General features: G+C 39.9%; 1 protein-coding gene across 7 annotated transcripts in view; it reads left to right on the top strand.

Annotated features, from left to right (window-relative positions):
• The window catches only part of Rexo5 (RNA exonuclease 5), a 69,230-nt gene extending 54,929 nt beyond the window's left edge, over positions 1-14,301 (top strand). For 5 of the 7 annotated variants that reach the window (XM_027410187.2, XM_027410190.2, XM_027410188.2 and 2 more), the window contains 7 exons: positions 4,166-4,270; positions 5,470-5,607; positions 8,580-8,672; positions 9,175-9,391; positions 9,607-9,794; positions 10,651-10,769; positions 14,049-14,301. In XM_027410187.2, coding sequence (XP_027265988.1) covers positions 4,166-4,270; positions 5,470-5,607; positions 8,580-8,672; positions 9,175-9,391; positions 9,607-9,794; positions 10,651-10,769; positions 14,049-14,127 — 939 coding nt within the window. In that variant the 3' untranslated portion in view covers positions 14,128-14,301. The remainder of the gene's footprint in view (positions 1-4,165; positions 4,271-5,469; positions 5,608-8,579; positions 8,673-9,174; positions 9,392-9,606; positions 9,795-10,650; positions 10,770-14,048) is intronic. The other 2 variants (XM_027410191.2, XM_027410189.2) reach the window with 1 other exon arrangement.

The raw sequence follows: 14,301 nt of genomic DNA, 5'->3' as shown, positions 1-14,301 counted from the left end.
CGTCTCCTCCAATCATGTTTGATTTCTCATCATTAGCCAAACTACCATCCAGAGTAGCACATTTTTTACAATAGGCAATATATTATCTATTCCTCCTGTGAGAGATTTTCCCCCACAGCAACTAGGAATGACCAGATCTTCCTAGATGTGGGGGCCTTCTTGAGGTCCCCCCCATGGAGTTTCCTGACCATAATGGGTTTCCTTGTATATCTTTGGTCGATCTTCATTCATTGGTCAAGTGTCTGCCCTTACCACATCTTTTACACAATCCAGAAGGTGGAGGCCTTCCATATGAGACATTGTTAGAATTCCCTTGCCTACAATTTCTCTGACTATGTCCTATTCTGCCACAGATGAAACATCTAGGTTCCTGGTACCTTCTTGGCCCCCAGGGGAAGGCTCTTTATACCCAAGTTCCTGGTTCATAGTAGTGATAGCATCTGGCTTCTTGGTACCTATGTTGACCTCAAGGTGCTTCTCCTCTCTAGCCTCTGAGTCATTACCTTTAGAACCTTTAATCTCCTGTTGCCTTTATAAACCTTTCAAATTGCCTCTCCTACACAAGCTCCTGTATCTTGTACATTATAGTCGAGGTTATCTGTATGCAAAACCCATTCTTCCAGTGGCACTGGTCTGAGCTTTAAAGGCAAAAGTATTCTTTTGCATATTGGGTTTGTATTTTCATAAGCTATAGTGTATATATTTTCTTGTTTCTAGATCTGTTACCTGCAATTCTACTCCCTAGGTAGTCTTTGTAAAAAGCCAGGGAACTGTTCTGTTGGTCCCTGTTCTATCTTGGTATAAGTCTTCACTCTTTCTCCTGGCTCAGGAACCTTGTCCCAGGCATTTAAGGCGTCTGTCTTGCACAAGGACAATATATGGTCATCATATTCAGCCTGAATCTGTGGGTTAGCATAAATACCCTCATCCAGGATCTTATCTTGTGGAGCTTCATAACCGTTCCTTATGCCTTGAAGCTTGAGGTCTTTCCTTCCTCCCTCCACTGAGCCCTCCATTGTATCTGGGACAAATTTTCAAGTACAGCTGCTACTAGGCTTTCCCAGTCTGTGGGTGTCACCCTGTTAAAAGTTGCCCACAAATGTAATAATTGCTTTATGTACAGACTATGGAGACCATATGAGACAACTGATTCCTTAATACTCTTGAGATCTTTTAACTGTATGGGCTGCCATTGATACGCCATCTGCCCAAGAGGATGCTTTTTAGAGGGTGGTTTTTCTATCATGGTTTCTGGGAACATCAGTGCTGTACACGTAGTAACCTTAGTTTTTTGTATCTTAGATTGTATCTAGTTTTCCTGATGTTTGAGTGGAGTAGGTGGATCGGATTGGAGTGATTCTGCTTCCGAGTCATCCCACTGAACTTTTAGCCTAGCTACCATAGTCTCATGAATAGCTTCAATTTTCTGAATCATGTGAGATTACAAACATGTCATAGAATTCTTAATTTTCCCTATTTCTTTCTCTTCATGTGCTTCTAAACCTTTAATATGCTCCTCCTTAGATAGCATCTGAATGGCATGCAAATTGCCTTCCAGATAACCAATCCTAGACTCGAGCTTGTGACCTGTCACAGTAGATAGATACATCAGAAATAGAGCGAATGGTCTTAGCCAAGTCGTCAGTCTTGTTCTGGTTATCTGCTACCTTTGCATCTAAAGCCTCAGACACAAAGCATATTCTTATTTCTATATATGCTTCAGTTTCTCATGGTTCTTAGACATGAAACCTTGGACATGGAGCATATCTTTGTGTTTATTTTACCATAAATCTGATGTACCTCGTCCTGGGTAACAGACAAGATTGTATCTAGTGTATCGGACATAGAACAATGCTTAGTATCTATTTTTCCATGGATCTGTTCCACCTTCTTTAACAGTGTGGCATGGCCAGACTGAGTATCCTTTACCTCTTTACGTAAACGTTTCACCTCTTGGAACTGAGATACCAAATTTTGTTGACTGGCTTTTATTTACTGTAAGCAAGTGGTGAAATTGTCTCTGTCCCTGTTTCTGAGGCTTCTGGCTAGAGAGATCAGTTCTATCATAATGCAGGCTGCTAATACGGCAAATAGGCAGGTAATTGGCAAATCAGATACTAATTGGCAAATCAGGTACCTCCTCTAACATTGAATTCACATAAGAAGCAAAGATATTACCAATTGAAGCAAATGATAAATATTCTGCCATGATTTATCTGGTGGCTTCTACTCCAGTTGCAGTAACTGGTTTTGACCAGCAGGTGGCACAGGTGTTCAGTTAGTTGAATCTGAAAAACAGTAGGAGCTCTGGGGACCAAGTTAGGATCGGGTGGAAGAGGGGTGGGCTTTTGGGAGCAGGGTTTGTGAGAAAACCTACGAAAAGTACTGGGCAGGAACCATGCTCTATCGTGGCGGCTGCTGGTATTGTGGTTTGGCAGTTTGCACGGGCGGGCTGAAGTGGCATGGGCAGGCTGAAGTGGCATGGGCAGATGTGCTTGGTTGGACAGGGGGCAGCAGCAGCGCCTGTGGGAAAGGACGACTCTCCCGGCCAGGCAAGGTACTGGCTTGCTGCTTGAATGGGCAGGCTGTCCCCATATGTATTCCCGAACGGGGCACACCCAGTTTCGACACCAAATAAAGGGTGAATTACCAATATGGAGTCGGGTAAAGATATTAGGGGATTTATTAGGGAGATGCCTTACTCAGAGCAACCTAGCCAGCTGGCAGGGTCCAAGGTTAGTAGAGCAAGGTGATGATGAAAGGGAAGAAGGGGCTACCATGTGCATGCCCGTCATTCTTAACCCTTCCTCATGTCACCCTGACCACACCCTTGAAGGCATGGTTAGAGTGTTCCCCTACAGTCCTCTAGTCCTGTCAGCTCTTAAAATCAGATGAGAAGAAACAGCTTCTCAGACACCTCCCAGGTTTTCCGGAGTATTGGGCACACAGTCCACTCTGCATTGCAAGAGAAACACTCTGGAGTAGGGAAGTTATGCTCCCATTAAGCTCCTGTTAATTCAGAGGGAGAGAGATGGGCACACAAAATATTGCAGTGCCATTTCCCCTTCACTGGCATGTCTTACCTCCCAAGAGCTGGGGGTTTGTTTGAGACTAATTTTATGGTTTTAGGGAGAAGAGAGGTATTTATAATATTGTTAAGAAAAGTTGGCATTTGCCATCTTCCTCTGCGGCAGTTTTAATTTACCTTTTTATTTTCATCTTTGCCACATCTACAAAGGGCACCACCTTTTTTCTATGCATTTCATGCTGCTTTCTGGCTGCCAGGCTTGTTATTTGCATTTAGTTGGACTTCTTTCTAGGGGCACTTCTGCTTATACTTCATTTAATTCTTTCAGGCACATTGATTTTCCTCCCCACTACATACCCCCACTACCAATGACTCTCTTAAGCCTCCTTTTTTATTTTATTTACTGACTTGCAGCAATGTGTAACAATGAGGGCCTCTGTTGGAATTTATTTTGCACGGATGATTTGAGTGTGGTAACCGCTCTCCTACTAATATTTAAAGTATGGGTTATGTGTGTTATGTATTACCTTTATGGCTTTTATGTGATATTAGAGGGTCAAACCCAAGTTCTTGTGTATGGTAAGAGCTGTTCCACTATGCTATATTCCCAGCCCTTTTTATTTTGAAACAGGGTTCTCACTAAGTTGCCCTTGAATTCGACCCATAGCCTGGTCTTAAATTTGCTACCCTCAGCTTCTGTGTAGTTGGGATTATAAGCCTGTGCCTCCAGGCCCTGTTGCAAGCTGCTTTTAGAAAGAAAGTCTTACATTCCTACGTGTATTGTTCCTGAGTTCTACAGTACCAGGTTGATGTATGAAGTGGATATAACAAGCTCCCCTTCTATCTCCCTGCTTCAGAAATTCATTGCATGTTATTCTTGGACAGGGGACATAGTATATTCAACTAAAAAGGACAAATACTGTGCTGGGTCTTAGCCTAAAGGCAAAGAAGTAGTGATTTAGTAGCTTTTCCAGGAGAGTGTATACTGTTACCATTTTTCTCTAGACCTGGAAGTCAGCTGTGTACTACTTTGGGGTATAAGTAGAAGGCAACTGTTTATATTATTGTGGCTCCTGGATGGAGTTGAGTGAGTACAGGGTTCTAACTCATTCTGCCTGTGCTATCTGTTCTCTTCAGGTGCTTGAGCAAGCTAGAGTGGAAGTCCCTTTGTTTCCCTTCAACATCGTGCAGTTCTCTTTTAAGCCCTTTTCACCTATCCTTGCTGAAGAGATGAAGAAAAGAGTAAGTAGATGTGTTGTGCTGAACTGTTGGATAACTTAAAATGTCTCTTCATTAGGAAAGTAATGCACTCTTGATTAAAGTCACACCCATTTCTCCAAATTATTTCAGTACATGTTAACATTTGAAAAACATGTTTTAGAAAAATAGGAATAAGTCTGAGTATATGGTTTTACAACTTTATTTTATGATGTGTTTAGTGTATGTGTATATGTGTTCAGGTGTGTGGGTGTGTGTGTGCATATGCCCATGCATGCATAGGCAATGACAAGGTCAGAGGCCATCATTAAATATCTTATGGTTTTTTTAGCCTATTTTTTGAGACAGGATATCTCGTTGAATCTGGAGCTCACTGATTTGGTCATCTTGTCTCTACTGTCAGTTCTGGGACCAGAGACATGTGCCACTTGCACTCATGTTTTCATGTGGGTGCTAGGGATCTGAACTCTGGTTGGAGCCATTGCCTCAGCCCCTTGTTGCAACTATGTTTTTTATTTAATTTAAAATGTATCTTCTGTGTCAGTATATAGTTTATTTTTCTTATTTTTAAGGATATGCAAGGTATCCACTGTGTGGTATGCCTATTATTGAGAGCATTTGTGTTTTTAATTTTTTCCTATTATAAATAATGTTGCAGTGGACATCCTTGAATACAAACTCTTTGTTTTATTTTGTTATTTTGTTTTTTGAAACAGGGTCTTTATCTAGTCCTGGAACTCTCTGGATACCAGGCTAGCCTCAAAATCACAGAGATACTCCTGCCTCTGCCTCTGCCTCTGCCTCTGCCTCTGCCTCTCAGAGTCCTGGGATTAAAGGCATGCACCACCATGTCTGGCTTGAATACAGATTCTTGTTACCTCTATGATGTTTTTTTAAAGATTTATTCATTTTATATTTTATGGTCAAATATTTTCTCTGCAAGTATTTGTGTGTGCCACATACATGCTTGGTTTGGTACCCTTGGAGGTCAGAAGAGGGTTCCCTGAAGCTGGAGTTATGGATAGTTGTAGGCCACTACTGTGGGTGTTGGGAATCAAACCCAGCTCTTCTGCAAGAGCAACAAGTACTCTCAGGCATTGAGCCATCTCTTCAGCCCTGTATCAACTCTGGACTTTAGACATTTGAAAAGGTAAGCCATGCTTTGCTTTATGGTTTCAGTTAATTTTCACATCCACCTCTTCATACTTTTGTTTTTCCTACAGATGAAGACGAAATGGACAGAGATGTCAACTGTCTATGCTGGGCCATTTATCAAAAATTGTAACATTGAGGCTGTGAAGAAGATGTTTAACAGCTTGGGCCCAGTCGAATCAATAACTCTTGTTCTTGAAACTTATATGGTAAGATGAGGAAATTAAGATTTTTTTACTTTATTTCTTAGAAAAATTAGATGATTATGGGAACTGTGCAGCTAACAGATTAATGAAATGGGCTTGATTTTCTCCAGCTCTGTCTGAAGGGGGCAGTAGCTGACCCGTGTATAATCATTTTTTCCAGAACTTATGTTTTTGTGTACTTACAATTTTTATTTTGTTTTGCTTAAAGACAAATATACCATGTAGGCCAGACAAAAATATGTCTGCTGAAGACATGTGTCATAGTACACCTTTAATCTCAGAACTCCAGGAAGCAGAGGCAGAAGGATCTCTCTGAGTTTGAGACCAGTGTGGTCTCCATAGAGAGTTCCAGGGCAGCCACGGTTACATAGAGAGAGACCCTGTCTCAAAAAACAAAAATAACAAAATCTCTACTAGTTAAATGTAGCCTTTGTGCTAACCTCACCTTTAAGTGATAAAAATACGCTTTAAAAAAGAATAGTTGGATGGGGGATGATGGAGGGTGGGCTGGAGGAATGGCACAGTGGTTAAGAGCATATACTGCTCCTCTGGAGGACCTGAGTTCACATCAGGCAGCTCACAACTAGCCCCAGGGGAGTCAGACCTCTCTGGCCTCTGTGAGCATATGCACATACCCACACACAAACATACATACACATAACTAAAAATAATACATTTGAAAAATAAAGAAAATGATACTCTTAAAAAAAAAAGTAGTAAAACTACCTGGCAAAATGGTTCAGCAGATAAAGGCACTTGCTACCAAATTTGATCTAAATTTAATTTCTGGGACTAACATTGGTGGAGAAGAGAACCAGTTTTTACAAGGTGTCCACTGATTTCTACATGCCAATCATGACATACACACAAACACAGACACACTGAAATTACAGAACTGTAACTTCCCTATCTTAGAAGTTATATAGGTGTTTGTTTTGTTTTGTTTTGCTTTGTAAACAGGATTTCTCTGTGTAGCCCTGGCTGCCCTGGAACTCAATTTGTAGACTAGGTTGGTCTTGAAGAACTTGTATAGGTTTTAACTACAGACTAGGCTAATAGCTAGGATACAATTAAGGATTATAGATTTATAAATTGTTTTGAAGGTGAGAGGGGTGTGTGTGTGTGGGGTGTGTGTGTGTGTGTGTGTGTGTGTGTGTGTGTGTGTGTGTGTGTGTGTGTGTCTAGGAATTAAACTTAGAGCCTTAGGCATGTTAGACAAGTACTCTACCATTGAACTACATTTCGAACCCTTTTTATTTTAATTTTAGAGAGGATCTCATTGTGTAGCCTGTGTTGTTTCTAAGATATGCCATCTTCCTAACTCAGCTCTTGAGTAGCTGGCATTACATGTGTATGCCACCATGCATTATACTCCGCTTTAATTTTCATTTTCTGTTTTTGAAGAGAAATTTATTTAGTGTATTGTAAGGGGCATTGAGCAATGTAAGAAGTTCTGCTGGCCTGCTTTTCTTTTTTAATTCTCTAGTCTAGTGAAGTAAATTTGTATATTGGATTTTTATTTATAAAAATACTCTTAATGACTTTAATGATTTTAAAACTATTTCAATAAAAGGAAAAATATTTTTAATTATTTAAATACATATAATCTTAGAATTCATGTAATTCAAAGGACTTAATAAATCTCCATCTTTATGGTTATACCATCATTATATCATACATAGATAAATGGCTAAAGTTGACATCTAAAGCAATAGCATAAGCATGAAAGAAGATATGACAAAAATTACAACTAGAAACATCATGATAATATCTATAGATGCTGGGCATGATGACACATGGAGGAAGAGGCAGCACAACTACTGCTCAGTCAAGGCCACTCTGATCTAGTTCCAGGTCAGCCAGGAGTGAGACTGTTTCTCCTAGAATGAAGGATTAGTAATGATGGAGGCCTCCAGAGGGAGGACTAAATCAGCTGAAGGAAGGAGTAGGAGAAAATGTCAGTACTTTTTTTTTCTACCTTTAGAATGTGGAACTGAGGCAACTCATAACCTGGTACAGTAATAACATGAACATGAAGTAAAAACATAAGGACTTCCAAAGTTACTCTTTTTTGTTTCTATAGGTAAAAAATTAGATATTATCTCTGAGAATAGACTTGGTATTAGGAAGTTGTTTGCAAGACTGTAACCACTTATGTCTTCCTGATGGCTTTTTGTTGTTGTTGGTTTTTGTTTTTGTATCATACACCTAACATTGAATTTTCTAACCCTGTTCACATTAAGTACAGATATTATACAGTCATCATGATCATGCTTCTCTATAACTTTGCATCATTCCAAACTGAAACTCCCTGTAATTTTTAAGTTTCAGCCTTTTAATAGGTATGTGGCTTGTAGGACTTTTTCCTATTTTGTAGACTGCCTTTTATAATTCGGTAGTCTTAATGGCTTTTAATTGTGAGGAAACTAGTTTGTCTCTGTTTTTTCCTTTGTTACTTGCCTTTGGGTCATTTTCAAAATATTGCCCAAAACAATGTCATAAAACTTTTCTATAGAAGGGCTTTTCTCTATGATGATACATGGCTCAGGTGATTACAGTGATTTAGCTACTTTGTATCTAAGATGTGTCCTAGCCAGTGGAAGAACTTAGCTTCCCAAGTGCACTGGAAAACTGTCTAAAAATCAAGCTAACTGGACATCTGGGAATGCCTGCTTCTGACATACATGAATGGCCTTAGTGCCTTTAATAAACATGAAGAGCAAGTTAGGTAGTGATGAATTTGTTAGTTTTCCTTGTATTACCATCACAATGGTCTTGGATTTTAAATGAAAAAGTGAAAGTTACTGTCTTAAAATCAATTCCTGAACTTTGGTGATTTTACTTAAAGTTGACTGACAAATACAATCCACTGCCTGTCTAGCCTGGGACATTGTGGTTTGGGTCCCTTTCTCATCAGTCCCTCCCTCTAGCAGTTTGAATTGGAAAGTAACGATGGTAACTTGGTCTTTCTGCAGCCTCACTTCTGTATACAGTATGAAGTCCTGGAAGCTGCTCAGCTGGCTATAGAGACCATGAATGGCATTTTGGTAGAAGATTCCTACATCAGGGTAAGGTGGCCAAAGCTGAAAGCAGCCCCCATATGTAGGGACATCCTGGAGACGCCCAGGCATGAGACATTGTAATAAATACCTTTAGTCAAGACTCAGTAATTTTCAGTTTTATAAAAATCTAGTCTGGACTAGACTAGGGTCTTCATTGATTCCTTATTAAGTATCCTTATCCTTGGATAGTTGTTCTGAGTGGCTATTCTGAGTCTTCCCATTCCTTTAGCTTTCAAGGGGGTGAGATAGTGGTATTGTGAAGTTCTTTTTGTACAAGTAAACAAGATTTCAATGGAGGCAGCAGGCAGGGAACTGGAGAATATAGATTTATATGAAAATGTGTATTTTTATGTATTTATTGATTAAATCTACAATCAGTTCTGAGAAGCAGTTATTGGCCTCCTTATAGATTAAGAAGCTGCATATTGACTTACTGATATATAGCATGACAGAGAATTAGTTAAAATGGTGACTTTGTGCCACTAATATATCATCTTTCCTTGGTTAGGTGCACAGGCCTGTGACAGAATTCACCCTTGAGTGTGACATCCTTGTGCATGAGCTAGAGCAAGATTCTGAGAACCAAGGAATTATATATGTTGCTGGATTAGGTGAAACTTTTAAAGAACACCTACTGGATCAGTCCAGCCTCTTTCCTGGCCTAGAAGCTGTGATCCTGCCTAAAGATGTTAAAAGCAGAAAGCAAAAAAACTACTGTTTCTTGAGTAAGTTTACACCATTAAATGTAGCTTTGTAGGAAATTGGAGGTAGTAGTAACATGAGGTCAAAGAAGGGACTCACCAAACAAGCTCTCCTAGAGTAGACCAGGGTGGAGCTCCTAATTTTACCCTATTCCCATACTTTAGCCAGGCCTTAGTTTATCTGTTGGTCTGCTTTCTTGGTCCTCAATAACAAATGTTGGGATTATTCCTACTTTCAGAGTTCAAAACTCGTGACAATGCCCAAGTAGCTCTTGAAATTTTCAAAGGCAAGGACTGGAAGTTGAAAGGCAGACATGCCCTAACCCCCAGGCACCTCCAGGCATGGCTTAAGGACATACATCCTGAACCGGCAACACCTTCAGGACTTCAAATAGTACCACCTCTCTTGGAGAAGCATGTCTTCCAGGTAATGAGTGTGTCTTGGTGAGTGGGGAAGGTACCTGCTGGGGTTTCTGGCTCTGGACTCTGGCCTTCTGTTTCTGGAACACAGTCAGGAAAGACTTTGGTCATTGGTACTACATCCTTCAGGCTTTTTGTTGGTTTGTTTTTCCTGCCCTGGCCATATATGTTCTCTCGGATTTCAAATACTTTTGCCCAAAATCCCATTCTTATTCTTCAAGGGGGTTCTGTAAGGAGCTTTGAGGGACCAGGGTGGGAGACTGGAGAGCTGGGTAACTCTTAAGTGAACTGGTTCAGGGCTTCCCAAAGTATGAAACATATACAAGGTAAATTTTGGCTGTCATAGGTAGACGTTTGTTGTTCCCACTTCTGTAGTTTAGGACTTACATTAAACTATAAAACAACATCAGACCTGAGATTGGGCAAGACTAAGGCAGAGGTTGACTCATTTTAAAGGCAATGCCTTTATAAAGAAGTCACATGTATAAGAGTTGAGATAGAAGGCTGCTTAAAGCTTGAGAAACTTGCTGTAGTCTCATACTTAGCAGATGAGGGGTAGAGATTAGAGCTGGTCAGTGATTCATCCAAGGTCACAGATACCCTTAATGGCAAAGACAGGCAGGGAACCTCATCAGTAATATGGCTCCCTAGCTTAGGGCCCTTTTGGAAGATACACTTGAAGGATCAACAGCAGCTTTCCTCTGCCACAAAGGTTCTAAGTTACTTGAGGTGTGTAGACGACTGCAGTTTCAGGCGATTTTTTTTCCTCAAGAGCTTCCTGTGGTGTTAGAACCCAAGAAAGTGCTTTAACTCTTCTAAAGGTGAACAGGTGGATAAATGTTGACATATCACTTTGGTCCTAGACTCTGAAGGAGAACCATGCAAAGATAGTAGCTTGGCGCTGTAACCAAAGGATTGAAAGGCTCTACCACAGCCTGAGCCCGGGCACCCTCTGCCTCATCCTGCTACCAGGAACCAAAAAGTAAGACTTGATGTGTTGTCCTTGGGATTCTGACCCCTGGAATTCAGCTGTTCTTAAGGAAAGGCCTTAAGTGATGTTCAGGCACATAATGAGGATTTCCATGAGTTCTTATCACAGTTCTAAAAGGTAGACATTACATTCCTATTTTACTTGTATGCTAATCCCACCTTAAAATCAGAGGTTTAGGTCCTCTCTTACATGAGGTAAGAAGAGCTACCTAATGTGACAACAGAAGGATAAGATGTCCTAACACTGGGCCTACCCTCCTTACATATCAGAAGTATGTTTTCCCTTTTCTTCCCCCCCCCCCCTTGCCGTTTCTGCTTTTGAGGGACAGCAATTCTATCCCTCAATTCTAATTTTAACCTTAGCAAATACTGAAATAGGCTATGTGGGTCTGGTTCTAGCCCCTATTATATAAATCTTTAACAAGTGGCCAAGCTACTTACACCTCGTAGGTCTAAGCTGGAAAGGTGGTACACACCTATAATCCCAGCATTTGGAAGACTGAAGCAGGATTATGAGTTCAAAACGAAAACAAAATTCTCTTTTGAGGGATTTTCCAAAACATAAAGTATGATAAATACTTTATTTAAAGAAAAATTAATGTTAAATCCTAAAACATATAGTGTAATGTGTGGGGTTTGGGGTGGGTATATGAAGAGCCTTTTTGGAATAGTTAGAAACTTACAGAACTACTCTAAGTTTTTCTTTGTTATATTTATTCACTTATCTTGTGTGTATGGTTATACATACATGTGCTTAGATCAGCAGGCTCACTGCCAAGCGCCTTTACCCTTCGAGCCATCTTGCCAGCTCAAACTGTGTTGTTTCTTAATCTCAGCACTTGGAAGGTGGAGTCACAAGAATAAGGAATTCAAGGCCAGCCTAAGCTACATAAGGAGTTTGGGACACTGTAGACATAAAATCCTATGTCAAAAATTAAAAAATATCTTAAGATTTTGATATTCTAGGAGATGCTGTGCTACAAATGTTTAATATCTCTTTAATTTGGGGGAATTTTCTTGTATGATCTTGTTGATGAGAATCTGGCCTGTGCCATTGACTTGACATTCCTGTCCGTCTGTGCCTATAAATTGGCTGCTTTTTTTTTTTTTTCTTTTTTCTTTTTCTTTTGAGACCAAAAAAAAAAAAAAAAAAAAAAAAAAATCCCTGGCTGCTGGGATTAAAGGCATATGGACACCACACATGACTAGATTATTGTCTTTTCATGGTGTCCCACTGTTTTTTATATGCCTTTCATGTGTTTTGTTAATTTTTCATATTCTTTGCTAGTGTGTTCCAATTCTTATTTTTATGTGTATATACAAGAGTTTGAGTGCATTAGAGCTCAAAAGAGGGCAGAAGATCCATTGGAGCTGGAGTTATAAGCTACCTGATATGAGTACTGGAAACCAAAACTGAACTTGGTTCCTCTGCAAGAGCAGTGAGTGCTTGTAACTGCCTAAACTCACTCTCCATCCCTAATTCCTCTACTTTATCTTCAAGTCCAAATATTCTGTCCAAATATTCTGTTAAGGCTTTCCCAGGTTTTCTAATTGGGTTATTGACAGATCTCATTATGTCTACCTCTTTACTAAATTCAGTTTTCAGATCTTGAACTGTCTTGTCATTTCATTCAGCTATGGATTTATTCATTCTTGGATTTATTCTTATTCTCCTAAGTTCAGTGAGTTGTTTACAGTAGTCTTCTTTAAACTTTTGGATTCATTGATGGTGTTTATGATTGTTCTTTTAAATTGTATACTGGGATTCATCATCTAGGTAGTTTTTATTAGAGAATATTTCTATAGGGCTGGTGAATTGTGAAGGGGACATAATGTCTTGGCATTTCGTATTTGTGTTTTGCAATGTGGATCATGTAGACTGTATTGGTTGTATGTCTGATTCTAGGCTGCCTCTGTTGATTAGAACTTTTGTTTTGGTTTTGTTATTGCCCAAGCTTGGTTGCTTTCAGATCAGGTATCAAGAATTGGTAGTCAGTCCTTCAGATACTCAGTGTTGATTGGACAAACAGGTGATTCCAATTCAAGAAATACAGCTAGATGGGATGGATGGCTATTGTGCAAGCTGGGTTCGCTGGGTAAGCCAGCATCTTGGATACTCTCCAGGCTAAGCCAGGGTAAAAGTTGTGTGACTAAAGCAGGGTTTTAGGATTAGGAACATGGCAGGCAGGTGAGGGTTCAGGATACTCACAGGACTTGGCCAGGATGTGGGATGACTAGGTAATGAGGTTGGGGATGGCATAAACAGGCAAGAGTCCTGGGACTCAGCAGACTGAGCCAGTGCACAAGATGTTTTATCTATTCTAGGTCCAGAGGTCTGGTATGGTGCAGGTGGGCAAGGATCCAGGAGACTCACTAGACTCCCTTAGCATATGGGAATGTCAGACATACCCACAGCAAGTATTGTGCTACATACTTTGGGTCAGAATTACTAGAATCCTTATTAAGCACAAATGTAATGCCTCTGTTTAAGCAATTTACCAAGGTCACACAACTAGTAAGTGCAACTACTCATGCTTTGAATCGTAAAAGGCTAATACTTGCTAGACAACAGGTTAGCAGTTTGTGTTTTGCTCATTTTCTGCCTTCCTTGTATCAAAGAGCTCCTTTAGCTCTCTAAATCCAGTCCCATGAATATTCACAAAAGGTGGCAGTGAACAGGTAGGTATCAGATGACTCCTCAGTTGTAAGCACTGTTCTAATGGCATGCATCATTAAATAAGTAATATTATAAAGTTTTTCAGATGGCACTAACAAAGTCTTTAAGGAAAATGAAAAGACTAACCCCAGTTTCTAAGGACTCTGAAGACAGATTTTCATTACTGAAACCTGCCAGTAAGACTTAAACAAGTTATGTATCAGTCTCTTTGCTTTGAAATGGATTGAATACTTGTATCACTGAGCTGTTATTCAAGATTAGAGACAGGTGTCTAAAACTGTCCGTACTTGATTTGTAATAAGTGTTCAGTGAATGCTGGTTATTGCTATGCTTCTTTAAGCCTTAGTGGCATAGTAACTTAAATATTTTAGAGTTTTGTGGTTGAAAGAAAAAAAAAATGAGGCATTTAAAATGTATCTCTTTAGCAGCAAAGCTAGGGTATGAAGTAGGCTTCTTCACTAAGCCCACTCCAGCAGGTAGCTTTCCATGAATCTGCCTCTTGGTGTGTTGTATACACCTACTCCTCTATCCTAGGAGCATATAGCCATTCATTTAGTCCTATAGATAAAAGCATGTTTTCATTTTTTATTGCAGCACTTTTGGATCACACCCAGGCCTAGGACTGATGAAAATAAAAGAAGAGGAAAATGACACCCCAGGCCTGGGAGTGTAAGTCTCCCCATACTTTCCAAGTGCCACTTTACATATAGAGAATGTGGCTAAGCTACAGCCCCTGCGAGAGGATGACAAACCTTTCCATCTAGCAGACAGCTTTGGTAAAAAGTTAGGATACCAGCTAAAGTATATTGTCATGTTCAAAATTTCAATAAATGCCTAAAACTCAAAA

Source organism: Cricetulus griseus, chromosome 3, assembly GCF_003668045.3.
Source record: "Cricetulus griseus strain 17A/GY chromosome 3, alternate assembly CriGri-PICRH-1.0, whole genome shotgun sequence".
Taxonomy (NCBI): domain Eukaryota; kingdom Metazoa; phylum Chordata; class Mammalia; order Rodentia; family Cricetidae; genus Cricetulus; species Cricetulus griseus.
Note: the sequence above shows the minus strand (reverse complement) of the source record. Positions and strands in the feature narration are given on the sequence as shown.